A 15,080-nucleotide genomic window follows, 5' to 3' on the forward strand; every position below is an offset into this window, starting at 1 on the left:
CTCTCTTTTCACATTTGTCGTACTATTGAGCTGTTGTGACAAGTGAGTTTAATAAAGTTTATCCTGTCTTATTTGGAGAAATCAGTCAGTATTTTGCTCTCTGGAGTGTGTTCTTTTGTTTGCATTTCTTTATCAAAGCTCATCCCATGTATTTTCATGATGGGTTTTATAGCGTGGCTACGTGAACCTCCCGTAGACTTCAATGTGACTGACGTCTGACACCGGGCAGAGCGTCGGGACGGTGACGCCATGGCTCGTCCGTCTTGTTTAGCTTCCCTTGGGCCAGAGCAGGAAGTGCTGCTGGTTGAACGAGCTGAGCTAGCCAGCCAGTCTTAGTGGGGTAGCTTAGCTCGGTACTTAACCTAGGAGTCACTATGGGGCTGTTCGGCAGAACAGCGCAGAGACCACCAAAAGAGCTGGTGAGCACTGACTGCTGAGGACCAGAACTGTCTTTGAGAGTTTTGTCCGTATTAAGGAGAAAACGACAGCGGCGTTTGCTAACCATGCTAACGTTAGCTGCCAGTTTACCTCAGCTCTCTCCGTCCAATCTGTTGCTGCTTCATGCTAATTAGTTACTCTAGTTTAAGATGAGCCTCTAATAGTATCCGGCATTTACCGCCAACATTTATACCGTATGTAATTTTGTATGTTTGTGTACATGACTCATCAACCTATTAGCCAATTTTATCTTGGTTTCTGTACTGGAGAGCTAGCTAGTTAGCACACGAGCTAAAACTAGTCTGCTGTCAGTCCCGTCAACGTAAACAAACCGTGATTGTGGTCGCTCCAGCCTACATTGTCATCAGTTTACCTGTTTGTTTGAAGTTATTTATCGGTTCAGTCTAAAGTTAAACGTAACGCTATGCTGACATGGGTATTATAAACTTATTGTGACTGTTGGGGCTGTATCAGAACAGACTGAAATAAGATTATGTATCATTTCAGATCAACGAATGGTCTCAAAAGATCAGGAAGGAAATGAGAGTGATCGACAGACAAATTCGAGGTAAGACTGAGCAGTTAGCACTACCACTGAACCCCTTTAAATTTCAATAAAGAATATAAACACAACATCGGATCTGTGTTATCTTTGTTATCTCCTTGGCATATGGACCATAAAAGGCAGTGACTTATTAAGATGGAAAATGTTGCATAGTTTTATTAGACAGTAATCTAATTATACAAGGTGTACAAGTTTTTTTGTTGTGTGTAATGTATGTAATGATGTGCTCTTTTATTTCAGATATTCAAAGAGAACAAGAAAAAGTTAAGAGATCCATCAAAGATGCTGCCAAAAAGGGCCAGAAGGATGTGTGTGTGGTTCTCGCAAAGGAGATGATTCAGTCGAAACGAGCGGTCACAAAACTTTACGCTTCCAAAGCCCAGATGAACTCTGTGCTACTCAGCATGAAGCAACAGCTTGGTGCGTTTGGGAGTACAGTAGCAGGGTCATTACACAGGGGAGAAGTCAATTTATGTTGTTATCATCAGTTGAACAGTTTGCTCTTTTATCATGTAACTTAATGTTTTGCTCTGCACTGTTAGTGAAAGGAATGTATTTGCATGTTTCTAGCTCTACTGCGTGTAGCTGGGGCCTTGCAGAAAAGCACAGAGGTGATGAAAGCCATGCAGAGCCTTGTCAAAATCCCAGAGATCCAGGCCAACATGAGGGAACTATCAAAGGAGATGATGAAGGTCAGCAGCAGTTTCCAACATAAACAAATACAATTTAGTTACAATCAAGTTACTACAAGAAATAAAAAGACTCCCAGTGTTCCACTGTTTGAAGACAGAGTGGCTAAACCATGGCATCATGTACACATTCATCTTTCAGGCTGGCATCATTGAGGAAATGCTTGAAGACACATTTGAGAGCATGGAAGATGGAGAAGAGATGGAGGAAGCAGCAGAGGAGGAAGTTGACAAGATCCTCTTTGAGATCACAGCAGGTGAAGCTATTTTTCAAACTAAATCATGGCAGTGCAATGTTACATAGGTGATTTGTTATGAGCTTGTGGTGCCTAGATTTACAAAGAAATTAAGTCTGAACCACAGACTGACTTGTTCTACAAACTAATAATACACAAAGCCCTGTTTCATGGTCCTATTTTCTTTTCTAGGTGCCCTTGGCAAAGCGCCGAGCAAAGTCACTGACGCCCTGCCCGAAGTGGAGCCCCCTGGAGCCACTGCAGCTTCAGAGGACGAGTCCGAGGAGGACATTGAAGAGATGCAGTCGAGATTGGCAGCTCTGAGGAGCTAAGGTGAACTGCCGCTATTCTGTCACAGTCACTTTGCTCACTCCAATAAGGACAGAGACGATTCTAGTGCAGGTTTTACAGTACTGAGCATCCTCGCCGCTTTATATTATAAATATTACTTCACATAATCATTTGGGGATAATTTTGTGCTATGACAGTTAATGTCTTAAAGTTTTTTTATAGAACATTTGGTCTACTCATTCTGGGGAAAAAGGTGTTTTTGCTTTTTGTCTTTTATTATCTGGGGTAAACCAAGATGAGTCTTTATTATCCAAAGTCAAACGGAAGGTTTAAGAAAGTGTATATAATGTAAGTATGAAAAGCCTGCTGTGCCTACAGTGCTTCGTCATATTCTTGTGTCCTGAGTCATGGACTGGTGGAGGAGGTACTTGGGTATTTATGATCCAAACAAGTGACTGAATAACTGTTGATGGAAGTCACTCTGCACTTAAATCACATCGTAGATCACTACTCAGCCGTTGTTCTAATTTGTTAGGAAACACTTTGTACACAACAGCTGTTCTGTTTACTGGTATCCAGCCCACATTATCTGAAACACCAGAGGTGATGTGTGGATTTCTCTTTTGATAATTAATTTTCTGTACAGTCAAAATGTACCTGTTCTATATGTGGTCCTACATGTAAAGTACACTCATCAGAAAAATGCACGCATACTAACCTAACCCATTTTTTTGCATTAACATTCAGCTTGTTAAGTGTTTGACTTTGTAACACGGTTGAGTTCCTTGTCAGCCGGAAGATGCAGCGGAAATGGAAAGGTTGGTTAGTGCAGAACCTATGTATTGTGGAAGTATTGTGTGCATATTTTTCTATGTGAACGGGGGAAACAATGAGGAAATAAACTTTTAAGAACAAAGGATGCCAACAAGAAGAACGGATTATAGCTGTTTCTGCTTCCGGCGTTGATCACATAAACATTAGCTGTACATTTAGCTCATCAACAACACAATAAACACTAAATGCATTAAAGCTTAATCTAATCAGGAAAAAGCTTTTCAGAAGTGTGAATCTACCGACCTGCAACAGCCCACTCAAGAGGTCAGAAACTGTACTGCAGGGACAATCTAAATCTGTAACAAAACACCTGCTTGACAGATGAACCGGCCCACTCAGCAGTTTTGAAACCAAACTGTGTGAACAGAAAAGACTTAAATGAATGGGTGAGCTGCTTTTTATCAGTCTGCAGGTTAAGGGACTGGAATCTACCAGTAGTCAGCTGCTGCAGGTGTTAATCAGAAACCATGTCAAATAATTAATTTCTGGCCTTTTTATATTTAACCTGTCAGATGATGGGATCAAATTACATTATGTTAATATGAGTGTGTTTTCTTAAGAGGGACGAGAAACGTGGGTACCCTTGTTTTGAAGTCATTCCTTGTCTTCAGAGTGGACAACAGGATTGTGTTTCCACCAGCCACAGCCCTCCCTCTGCAGCTTTTGCTCTACTGTAACAAAACCTTGTCTCTGTTCTTTGGCTCCATTATGTAGGCCAGGTAGAGGCAGGACAAAGCATTGGTTTCTGTAGACAACCTCCATTTGGGAGTTTCCCCAGTTCTCAAAGAGCAAAAGGAGACTAAACTTAGCTGTTAGACCTATTCATCTTGTAAAAGTATTCTATACATAGACTCAGGTGCAATTTATTTATTCAATGACCGCCACAGTGGCCTTTTTGCTTAAGTACAAGGTCAGCAAAGGCAGTCCTAAATCATTAGCTCCTGTTATATTGAACCTCTGTCTTTAACATTGGTCCAGTGTCAACATCTAGTTTTTAGAGCTGCAGTATTTTAGTTTATATTATGCTAACCTGCAGAACTCAAGCAATAGATTCATAAATTGAAAATGAATGGTGAACTTATTTGATAACCAATAAATAATTTCAAATCTAAAGACAGAGCAACTAATTTAGCAAATTATCAACAGATTTATTTGTAGTAAAAGTAACTGTTACTATCAGCAGCCCTGCTCATATGGAGCATCATTCTTAATAAAGTAGTGTGTGTGATCACAAGTATCACAAACTGACTGACACACTGGGGGCAGGTATGATTTCACCTATAAGAGTATTAGTTAGTCTTTGGATCTAATAATGAGGCCGCTAAGAAAAGTCTGCTGGTGTACTGTGGGAACTTGAGGAGCCCCTACTCCAAAGGAAAAGGGCTAAAGGGTATTAAAAGGGGCCCAACAGAAAACATTTGCCTCCAGGCCCACTAAGCAGTACATACAGTCACATGAGATTGAAACACTTTCGACCTGAGGACTCTTCTTTGCCCATCCGGGATGCTGATGTCTGTGTTGACTGTGCAATACAACACTGCCATCTATGGATAAGAGTTATAGCCCGCTCACTGTTTATCCTGCATCACGTTGCTGCCTGTGTGCGTCCGGACGCTGCCGCCTGGACGCGCCTGTCATCTGGAGGAAACTCCTCCCCGCAGACAGCGCGTCCTGTCGCCTTCCCAGCGCAATGGTCTCCTGGATCATCTCTAGACTTGTGGTGTAAGTAATTAAATTCTTTATCTCCATATTCTCTGTCACAGAATAGAATAATGACGGTAATAAATTGCGGTTGTTGCGGGTATTTGTGTCGCTCATTGACGGTGCAGGAGCGGCGCGCTTGATAAGCCCCCGCAATTTGTCTAATGTTTAATCAGAATCAGACGTCAGTGCGTGAAGAGATCAGCTGTCTGTCTGTTAATTTTTCCCTGAAAAACGGTCGTAATTGTTCAGGGTTGTACTTTGCCATTTCAGCAGGACTGCTGAGCAAGGCCTGCATGGACCTCATGTATTTGTGAACGGGCTGGCAGAGCGCAGCAGCCTGACACTCTTTGTGTTTATCAAGTGGCTTTTTTTTTATTACAGACAAAGAGGTGACGCGATTGCCTGAATAATCTAATGTCATCCATGAAATGGTGATATGAGTCAGATCTAGAAATGAGAGGCGCCTTTCACTGGTAGAGACCTAAATGTCATGAGTGGCGAGGTGACCGAACAACAGGAGCGGTCTCTGACCGGAGCTGTATTCTCTGTTGATGTCCCATATTGGACAAAAAAACCCAACAGGGATGGGTCAGCCCTCTCAGGTTACAATGCAAACGTTATCCATGCAATAAGGTGCTTGCACATATATCGATATATTCCTTAAAGGAAGGAACCAAAATGAAACAATATTTATTATACTAAGTTATGGCTATTTTAACCTGCACAAAGTATGAATCAGCATTGCAGAGCGTGTGGAGTATACCAACAGGAGGTCCGGCCTCAAAATAGTGAGGCAATTAAATTTAGATTACAAGATCATGTTGCATATAAAGGACTGTCTGTTCACAACCTGGTTACTGTGTGCGCTCGTTTCGGGCCCAGTCTCCAACAGAAAGGTTTAGCTGCGTCTCCCACAGATGATCTATTTATTTTTAGTGTCCTTGTGTTTCTACACTGTTAGAGCACAGTTAGCTGGCAGGGCGGAGAGGTGCAACACGATGTGGGTCAGTAATTTGATCAGGTCGCACTCACAGCTGTTGCCTGGCCGTAGCACTTGAACGGGGTCCTGTCTCTGTCCGGACACCCAGCAGCACAGGTGTCTACACAGGAATAGAAGTGAAAAATAAGAAAGCACATGCGAGCTAATTTTAATGTGAGGAAGTTTTGGTACCTGGGCGACTTGTTTAGCTGCATCATCCAGGCCAAAATCCAACTTTTGGCACTGTCGATGCAATAGGTTCCTTCTGGAAAGTGTTTAATCTTTTGTGATTTACCTCTGGATTACCTGTCGACATTATCAATTTACTTTTATAGGCTGCAGCTCAGATGCCTCATAGATGAAAATGTGCTAAATAAATGTACACGGATTTATGATGACAAAGAAATAAAGTTAACATTTTAGCCCAGGTATTTTTCAATAGCCTAATTTGAAATCTCCACTTTACCTGTAATATGTTGTCCATAATGATGATTTATTACATTTGAAATGTCTTGATTTGATGTATAATTCATGCATTTTCTTTCAGCAGTGTTGAATGTTGTGTTTCTGTGATTGATTGACTGACACATTTTCTGTTTTCTAGACTTGTGTTTGGTACACTATATCCTGCATACTCATCTTATAAAGCTGTGAAGTCAAAAGATGTGAAAGAATACGTGAGTATTTCTATATTTAGATATGAAATTCTATCAGTCACTGTCATCTTTACTGATGTGAGTCTTTAAGGTGTTTCTGTATGTGCAGCTACTTTAACTTTCACTGTTCTATCACATTTTAGGTAAAATGGATGATGTACTGGATAATATTTGCCCTATTCACTACTGTGGAAGTATTTACAGATATGTTTCTTTGTTGGTAAGTGATCCACTTGGCCGTATCACATAACATACTTTGTTAATGGCATGTAAAGCGTGTTTTTCATCATGCCTTGTTGTACGAGCGGCTCCATCATATTGTGTCTCCATTGCAGGCTTCCTTTCTACTATGAACTGAAGATAGCCTTCGTGGTGTGGCTGCTGTCTCCTTACACCAAAGGCTCCAGTGTGTTGTACAGGAAGTTTGTTCATCCCACGCTTTCCTCAAAAGAAAAGGTGAAAACCCTTCCTTTGTTGTATCTTCTGCCTTTCCTCTCACCGGTGCGGTTCAAGGAAAGGCTTAGGTGAAACTATTCAGTGTAGGATCATAGTTAGTCTGCATGGTTTAGTGACTAATAGAATTTGAGCTTCACTGCTGAATAGAGAACTAAAGTGCCTCAGTCCTAATTTGCTTTTCCACTTTAGCTGTTAAAGATTGGTTTGCAGGACAGGAGACAGGAAATGTCATATGGGTAACTCCATTTCTCCTTTCCGTTTTCCTCTCCTCCCTGGCAGAGTCGGGAAACACATTTGTGAATTGGTCGAGACAATAACAGACAGAGAATAAAATAGAAGAAACATCTTTCAGCACGGCGCATAAAATGAGTTTGACAATGACAATGAGAGGCACTATTTTTATGTGCTTTTTTTTGTATTTGTTTCAGGACATAGATGAGTACATTGGTCAAGCGAAGGACAAAAGCTATGACACACTGGTGCATTTTGGGAGAAAAGGGCTGAATGTTGCAGCCACAGCTGCAGTCATGGCTGCAACAAAGGTAATGCAGACTGTGGACATTTGTTTTGTTTTGACCTGGGGGTACAGTAGAGGGTCATTGTAGATCTGGGCATCACACATGTTATGTTGTTTTCTCTACATTAATATTCATGAAGTTGGCTTGCTGAATAAAGCTTTGAATGGTTGTTCTTTTAGTAGAAGATCCAGTAACCTGTTTGTATCACATTATTTATGCCCGTAAAGAAGATCCCTGCTCTAACTGTCACATGTTACCTGCTTTAGGGCCAAGGGGTCCTGTCAGACCGACTGAGGAGTTTCAGCATGCAGGATCTGTCTTCCTACCAGTCTGAGGCCGTTAACTCTGGCCCTGACACTACGCAGCCTGCAGCAGCACAGAATCGGACCAGAGCTATGATGCGCAGCAAGTCAGAGAGCTACAACAAAGGTGAGCAGACATAGCCAGCAGAGAGGCTAGCAAGCTAAAAATCTATCGAAACATAATGATATATCAGTTTTGTAATACAACATATTGATAACTATGGGTAACTTACTGCCAGTTCTCAGAGAACATTAGCTACAATGGTGCCATTATAACGCAGTAGGAGTGCCTGGTTCGTTTGTGTAAAACTGATTATCATGTAGATTTCGGTCTTCCTGTTCAAGCTTGTCTAAGCTGACAGATATTGTTTGGAACCGCTGTTTTCCTGACTGGCCCCTAAACCTCAGTCCTGCTTTCCTGTTTGGAGCAGGTCAGGCCTCACAGGGCTGCCAGGCGAATTATCCTGTGATAAAACTCACATGTAGCTGGGGGGATTTGTTCCCACTTTAACATCATGTGAAAACAGCTGTTGTTTGTTTTCATCTGGATCTGGTTCAGCTTATAATTGTTCCTTTATTGATAAATTTAGACGTAATGTTCAGACACAACTGTTTACGCTGGATTGAAATATCTCTATCCGTGTTATCTGTTATTATTATTACTATTATATCAAACAAATTAATTGTTAATTTCTGAGTATATTCTTAAAATTCATTTTATGACTTTACTTAATTTTTGCTTTTCACTACTGGTGTTACACTCTATTTTTCTTGTTGTCAACAAATCCCATTAATAGACAAAAACTAACCATGCCATGTGTATTTTTAAAAGCTCATTACTTTTCTAAAACAGCTGGGAACTGTATGAAACATTACTAAAACAGGTGTAAACAGTCCATTTGTTGGCGACTTTTTATAGCCACGGATTAATTACACATTTAGTGTTCTAGTGAGGATTTACGACAGCAGGATGGTCTATGTGGGATTGACTCAAAATAAACTACAGTGCCCAGTTTCATAGTAATGAAGGAACATGTCACTGCAACTGTGCAGCTCACTGATGTGTTTTTAATCATTTTTGGACAACAATGGAGCTCTGTGAGGAATATGCTATTAGCATCAATCCATTGTTGGTTCTGATCTTGTCGAGGGATTTGTTGACAATATAAAAAATATATACTGCCACCAAAATTGTCCTTTAGTACTATCGTGTCATTTTAAAACTCCATTTGAACAATGTTGTCAATATACTCTGTATGTTTGGCATTACATGGCTTGAAAATGGGCTGAGAGAATCGAGCAGAGACGGGATTTACATGTTCATCCCTTCCACCAACCTCTTCTCATGGTGCAGGACAGGATTTTGACATGACTGAGTATGAGGTGTTGGGGTTGAACCAATGGGACTCTAAGGGTTCACCGTCCCAGACCACTTCACCTTCTGAGTCTGAGTCCACCCCCATTACGCACTCACTGACACCACAGTCCTCCCCACCTCCCACGCCCTCTCCACCCCCCACTCCTCCAGCTCCGGAGCAGCCTGAGGAGCTGGTCAAATCAAGCTCTCCACAGCTCGGGCTGATTAAGAGGAAGGCTCCAGAGGTACACCGCCTCGTCAACGTGGCTGCTCAGCTGCTACCTGATTCTAACAGCCCTTCGAGAGTGGTGATTTACTCACCCATTAACTAATTTCTGCTGCTGTGTAGCTAAATGAATCATCATGGTTCAGCACTACTGCAACTGTGGAGAGTCTGGCTGCTGATAGGACGTATGCACTGATGAAGCAGAATCATGCATTACCTTTAGTGGAATTATTGTTTTGTTCAAATGAATGTGTGATCTTGTTCTAGTATGACTGCAGTTACTCCATTGTTTGGAAATGTGGCATGGGAAATGTCCAAACATGACTGACATGGATTGCCTTCCAGTATATTTCAGTATTTTCCGATAATCTGTATATTTAAAATGGTTCTGCATAATCATTAATAAATGTCAACATCTACTATCAGTTTGTTTGGCATGGGGATGCCCAACTAAATAAAGCAGCAGTTTTTAAAGGATAGCACTGGCAATTTTCTATGTTTTTCTCAACAAATCCCATGAAAAAAACAAAACCAACAATAAAATTGACCCTATAAACACACATGGTCTCTGTAGCTGAATCCTGATATTGCTCTTCCTGTGTACCACAGACGTCTAGTGCTGTTCAAAAACTACTAAAACCGCCTCAATAAGACAAACTGATGCAGTGGTTGATGTGTTCCTTCTTAACGATAAACATGGGCACTGTAGTTTATTTAAGGCAATCCCAGATACACCATCCTGCTGCCATGAATACTCAGTACAGGACCATCAAATGTCTTCAGTGGGAACCAGTGGGCTGTGGACTGAGACAGACCAACACATTGTTAGTTTTGGTCTTAGCTTGGGATTTGTTGACAAGATGAAAAGCACAAACGCCAGTTGTATCTTTTACATAAATGTGAACTCATTGTAGCTATTAGCTGACTAAACTCTCCTTCTTTGCTCTTATCCTCATCTGTCCTTGCTTCTAGCCTCCTCTTAGAGTCTTAAGGCCTCTCACAAGATCCAGGAGTGCTCTTTCTTCAAACAATGAAGCCATGTGAAACTGTCCTAAAGACTCCTCCAGCTGCCTTTGCTGCAAGAAGTGAAAATACTGAATGGCCAAAAGCTACATGACTGAAGCAGCCTTGCTTTGGAATAAGGTATTACCAAAGTGACCTATGATGACCCCTCTATAGTACATAGCTTGTGGCTCATGATTAAAAAATGAGGTTTGTGACACTGAGATAGAACAAATGAATGAATGGGCTCCGTGCTGATAGATATTTTCAGTTTATGGGTTAATGCATATGTATTTATGTACAGTTTGTGTGTTCTTCATCTTTCTGATTTGACTGTTTTTATATATCGGGTTTGGGTAGGCAATTGCATGTGTGTCCTCCCTGTCATTAGTCTGCTGTTTATCAAACAGAATGTACTGTCACTGAAAACTACAGCTGGCATTGAGAGTGACGTGGTCACTATTGGAGAATGTGTTAAAAGCCAAGGATCAAAAGAAAAGGCATGGCTGTTTTTACCCATATTCAATCTGTGAGCAGCTGAACTCTGCACTGATACATTTTCACATCAAGGTATCGATCAATAACCCAAGAACATATTCTAAGAAAAGACAACCCTACCTTTGTAGTAATGAAACAGACAATATTCTGTTATTTACCTCTCTTTTAAAGCCTTAAAGAAAGACATAAAAATATAAAATGTCTCCACACATTATTTAAGTATTTCTATCACAACTATGTTGTCATAAACAATCATTTTGCACTATGTTTAGAATATAAAATGACTGCCCTTGATACTCTGAAATGGCCAAAAGTTACATAATACAACAATCATAATAAATTAATTGCTGAATATTATCACCAATAACTTTATCATTGTTGCTTATTTCCTCTGTGGTAAAGAAATAACTACTTGTGTAACAAGTAATAGCATTTACATCACAGATTAATGAAAGAGGTGACTACTACAGGATTTTTTTCTCAGTGGAGCAGACTGTTTTTGACAATCTACCGTTCAGTTTGTATGCACATTGTGTCATTTAACTGACAATTTATTTGGCAATTTATGGCCGTTTAGGAATATGTCACTTTCAGCTGTAGCAGAAATATGATATAAAATGAGTAAATATTTACTGTATTTAAACATGGTTCTTTTTCCATGTTTGAAATCACTGTGTCGTGCTCTGCTGTTAACTGAGCAACACTGAACCCGACCATCTTACCTTCAGCTTGCTTCTTTCAGTTTTTAGGAATTCATTAGAGTGACTTTCCTGGTTTGGAGGTTTACAGACTTACATTTCACTTAATATTGCGTGGTGAGACACTGTATGTTTTCATCCAGTACTTTATTCACTGAGCCTGAATCATAGCAACGTTTTACACAAAGTACCACTGTGTTGGTTATCGATGGGTGGACTTGCGCAGTAGATTTATAATTTTCCTTATTGTATCTGTATCATTTACGGTGATTTGAAGTTTGAAACAAAAGCTTCTCAGGTACAACTGTTCGTTTACACATCATTCACTCCGATGTTGTAGATACACTTGTTATGCACATGAAATGTCCTTTTAATGGATAAATGGTAAAAAGAAAATAAAACAGGAAAAATCTCATTATGTGTTTCAGCATTAGTATCAGTGTTAGTGTTGGAGGTGATTTTCTTCTATTAAATTTCATGCAAAGTAAAACGGAGAAAAAAAAACAAGTTAAGTAGCGGATTTGTACACTTGTGCGTAGACTGAAACTCAGCGTTGCATGATGTTTGTTCTCCAGTTGTATGAAAATTGGATTTCTTAAATGATTTTGTGAGAAGCTGTTGGCCTCTTCAGATGCCTCGCTGTCATTTTCGGTTGCTTTGTAGAAAGAATATAAAATGTTGACTATCCATACATGTTGGCTATACATATATATGATTAACATGTCTTATTTACTGATCAATTTGCCACTTTGACTGTAATCATGAAGAGACACCAGTTTACTAGGTTATCCTAAGAAATTTTGTTCTGGCAGGCCAGAATGTCACATGACTTAAATTTCAACTTGATTGGGAATTATGAAACAAAAAGCAGTGAAGTGATGACATGATGGTTTATGGTTATCAACTTATTGTTCTACTGGTTTAAATATTTCTGTTTCAATCGATTTACATCCATTAAATATGAAGCAAAACTTTGTGTGTCAGTGTTGTTTTTCTTATCTTATGGAAAAGGATCATTTAAGACACATGACTTTGGTACGATTATAGCTTTATTACATTATACTTAAAGGAAACAACATGTCACTACATGAATCAGCAAATTAATATTTGAGGTTAACCCGATCGTGGTACTTCAGGTACGGATCATTAGGATACCAGTTCCTCCTTTTCCAAAAAGAGCATGTCATTTTATCCAAGAGCTTGCTCTGTGTTTTGTTGCAGAGCAAATGCTCCCTCAGGCGCTTTCGTCTGGTAGGTTTCTTTTTCCACAGTTTCTTCTTGTATCCAGCCTGTTTACACCCGAAAACAAGAAGTCACGCTGTGTTTTTAAGGTCTGAAGAACACAAAATCAGTGAAATGATATCAGTGTATTTAAAAGTAAAGTCTCACCTGACGTCTGACCCAAAGGCCACAATGCAGCCTCATGAACCTTTCTGTCACAGATTTCACAGTCTTCCTCTTCCCCTTCTTCAGACTGTAGTATGTCAGATTTCTGCTTGGTTGCAGTGTCAGACTGGGAATAAGTGCTGTTACCCTGCAACAACACAGAAGCAGTTATTTGTTTTGTTCAGGGTGCTTAGTTCAGCTTTTTTTTTGGACATCAATACCACAAACAACAAGAAATTGATATTGATCAAAGGAAATCTATAATAGTCTCCACTCTTCTGGGAATGTTTTCCATAAGATGCTGTAACCTGGCTGCAAAGATTTGCTCCCATTCAGCCACAAGTCTATTAGCATCCATCCCAAAGGTGTTAGGTAAGAGCTCTGTGCAGACCAGTTGACCTCTTATTCACCAACTTTTTAAAAGCATTTATTTATGAACAGGAAGCGGGGGACTTCCTCCCCACAAACACCAATATAAACAGCCCCAGGAAGGGTAAACCCGAGGGAACAGCAGAGTTACCTCTGGAGGATGTTGAGCCGGGGTGTCTGACACACAGGAGCGCGGACAGCGGCTGCGGTGGAGCTGCAAAGAGGCTGCGGCTGGATGAGGCCGGAGAACTGACAGAGCTGCGGTGTCTTGGCACACAGAGACACAGAGAGTGGCCTCAGCAGCCCTGTCAGACACACAGACAACATGAAACCACATGAGAGGCATCACAGTCAAGAGAAAACGTAGTTAGCGTTGTTGCTAGTTAGCTAATGTCCCGACTTTACGAGGCTAATAAACTACACGTGCGCACAATTACTCCAACATTAGTACAGAACACTAAACATGAATAAAACTCTGAAAATTTACATATTGAGGAAAGACAATTGAGATAGTATGAATCTCCATTAGTGGGTACACACCGGACACTCTCCTTGCCAAGGCGGCCGCCATGTTTTCTCCTGCCTGTCAGTGTCAGTACGGAGTCCTGTTTGGACAAACTTAGTACGACACAGCGCTTTAACGCCACCTAGCACCTGTTAGTGGACACCTCCACAATAACCAGAAAATTATCCGATTCAATGTAGAGATTGCAGGTTTATGGTACTTGTAGTTCACCTGAATATTTCCTTTCCTACTGTGTACCGACCAAATTTCAGAGGGAAATATTTATATAAGTTTCTCTACCAGCCTCAACATTAAATTGCTTCCTACATGTTACTGCATTACTATATATTTTGATATTTTACATATTATATATTTAGCTGTAAACACCTAACAATAGTTGTGATAGGATATTTCTACTTATAGCATTGGTGTTATTACTTAAGTAAAGGACCTAAGTGCCTCTTCCCCCTACTGTCTGGTACTGAGATAAAAATGATGAAATGAAAAGACCTAAAATCACTGTAGAGGCACGTCTCAGCTTCCAGAAATTCTGTTATGTACTCTAGTATCTGCTTTCTGTTCCTGGTATTTCTGTAACTCACTGTCTTGTATGCAACCTTCAGCTGTATATCTGTCTTTCTACTTTATGGTTGTCACACTCTGTAAACTTGTTTCGCTGATGCTGAGATCTGCCATTTGTCACAGTGTCCTGCTGGATGTTTACATAATGTGGAAAGAATTGCTTAGTGCTGTGGGACCAAGTCACAGCCTGGTTCTCTCTTTTCTTTAGTCCGGTAAATCCACTTACAGTATCCACTGAACACATAGTTTTCATGGCAGACATTTTCACTTGTCATAGCAGAAATGAACAGATGCAACTAATAACATTAGAAATGGTCCTGTTCCCCTTTACACCTGTGATTTTCTTGCTATGACAACTGCAAATGTAACTGTAAACCTCAGCCTCCTGCACACACCCTTCTGCTCATCTTCCATCATCACCTGTCAGCCTGTTCAGTCTGCCACTCACCTGTTACTCATCAGCTTGTTTCCCTCTGTATTTATATCAATCAGTTTGTCTAAGTTCTTTGCCACATTGTAGTTTGTGCTTTGCTTGCTTCCTAGTCTGCCTGTTTGTTTGAATGATCATCTGGATTTCTGACCTGTGCCCGCTCTCTGACTTGTCTCTCTCTCCAATGCCTTGTGCCTCTGCCTGGTTGCCTGGATTTAAGGAACGGGCTGTGCTATTCTCTGCCTTACCCTTCAGTAAAGTGACCATATCGTCCAACTACTGCCTTTGTTCAGTGAATCTGCGTTTGGGTCTTCTGAACAGTGACACCCAAAGCAATACCAAAAAATTTTACTATTATT

General features: G+C 40.5%; 3 protein-coding genes across 3 annotated transcripts; 2 read left to right on the plus strand and 1 right to left on the minus strand.

Annotated features, from left to right (window-relative positions):
• The first annotated feature begins 277 nt into the window (after positions 1–277).
• Positions 278–3,157, plus strand: chmp3 (charged multivesicular body protein 3). Its single transcript, XM_070842945.1, has 6 exons — positions 278–419; positions 946–1,006; positions 1,244–1,423; positions 1,574–1,695; positions 1,835–1,949; positions 2,121–3,157. Exons 1-6 carry the CDS (start codon positions 375–377, stop codon positions 2,258–2,260), a joined length of 663 nt encoding a protein of 220 aa, XP_070699046.1. The 5' UTR covers positions 278–374; the 3' UTR covers positions 2,261–3,157.
• A 1,548-nt stretch (positions 3,158–4,705) lies between these two features.
• reep1 (receptor accessory protein 1) lies at positions 4,706–12,408 on the plus strand. The gene is made up of 8 exons (XM_070842031.1): positions 4,706–4,775; positions 6,341–6,413; positions 6,536–6,612; positions 6,728–6,848; positions 7,277–7,390; positions 7,633–7,795; positions 9,023–9,270; positions 10,224–12,408. Exons 1-8 carry the CDS (start codon positions 4,744–4,746, stop codon positions 10,293–10,295), a joined length of 900 nt encoding a protein of 299 aa, XP_070698132.1. The 5' UTR covers positions 4,706–4,743; the 3' UTR covers positions 10,296–12,408.
• An 82-nt stretch (positions 12,409–12,490) lies between these two features.
• mrpl35 (mitochondrial ribosomal protein L35) lies at positions 12,491–13,800 on the minus strand. Its single transcript, XM_070842718.1, has 4 exons — positions 13,745–13,800; positions 13,356–13,509; positions 12,839–12,983; positions 12,491–12,738 (listed from the first exon to the last, which is right to left on the minus strand). The coding sequence occupies exons 1-4, from the start codon at positions 13,773–13,775 to the stop codon at positions 12,550–12,552; spliced, it is 519 nt and encodes a 172-aa protein (XP_070698819.1). The 5' UTR covers positions 13,776–13,800; the 3' UTR covers positions 12,491–12,549.
• Between the last annotated feature and the right edge of the window lie 1,280 nt (positions 13,801–15,080).

Source organism: Pempheris klunzingeri, chromosome 13 (genome assembly GCF_042242105.1).
Source record: "Pempheris klunzingeri isolate RE-2024b chromosome 13, fPemKlu1.hap1, whole genome shotgun sequence".
In the NCBI taxonomy this organism is placed as follows: Eukaryota; Metazoa; Chordata; class Actinopteri; order Acropomatiformes; family Pempheridae; genus Pempheris; species Pempheris klunzingeri.

Coding starts and splice junctions, on each gene's coding strand:
- chmp3 (XM_070842945.1), top strand. CDS start 375: ATGGGGCTGTTCGGCAGAACAGCGCAGAGACCACCAAAAGAGCTG. Junction 1,007..1,243: donor GATCGACAGACAAATTCGAG/GTAAGACTGAGC, acceptor CTTTTATTTCAG/ATATTCAAAGAGAACAAGAA. Junction 1,424..1,573: donor CAGCATGAAGCAACAGCTTG/GTGCGTTTGGGA, acceptor GCATGTTTCTAG/CTCTACTGCGTGTAGCTGGG.
- mrpl35 (XM_070842718.1), bottom strand. CDS start 13,775: ATGGCGGCCGCCTTGGCAAGGAGAGTGTCCG. Junction 13,510..13,744: donor CTTGGCAAGGAGAGTGTCCG/GTGTGTACCCAC, acceptor TGTGTCTGACAG/GGCTGCTGAGGCCACTCTCT. Junction 12,739..12,838: donor GCCTTTGGGTCAGACGTCAG/GTGAGACTTTAC, acceptor GGGTGTAAACAG/GCTGGATACAAGAAGAAACT.
- reep1 (XM_070842031.1), top strand. CDS start 4,744: ATGGTCTCCTGGATCATCTCTAGACTTGTGGT. Junction 6,613..6,727: donor ACAGATATGTTTCTTTGTTG/GTAAGTGATCCA, acceptor TCTCCATTGCAG/GCTTCCTTTCTACTATGAAC. Junction 6,849..7,276: donor CGCTTTCCTCAAAAGAAAAG/GTGAAAACCCTT, acceptor TATTTGTTTCAG/GACATAGATGAGTACATTGG.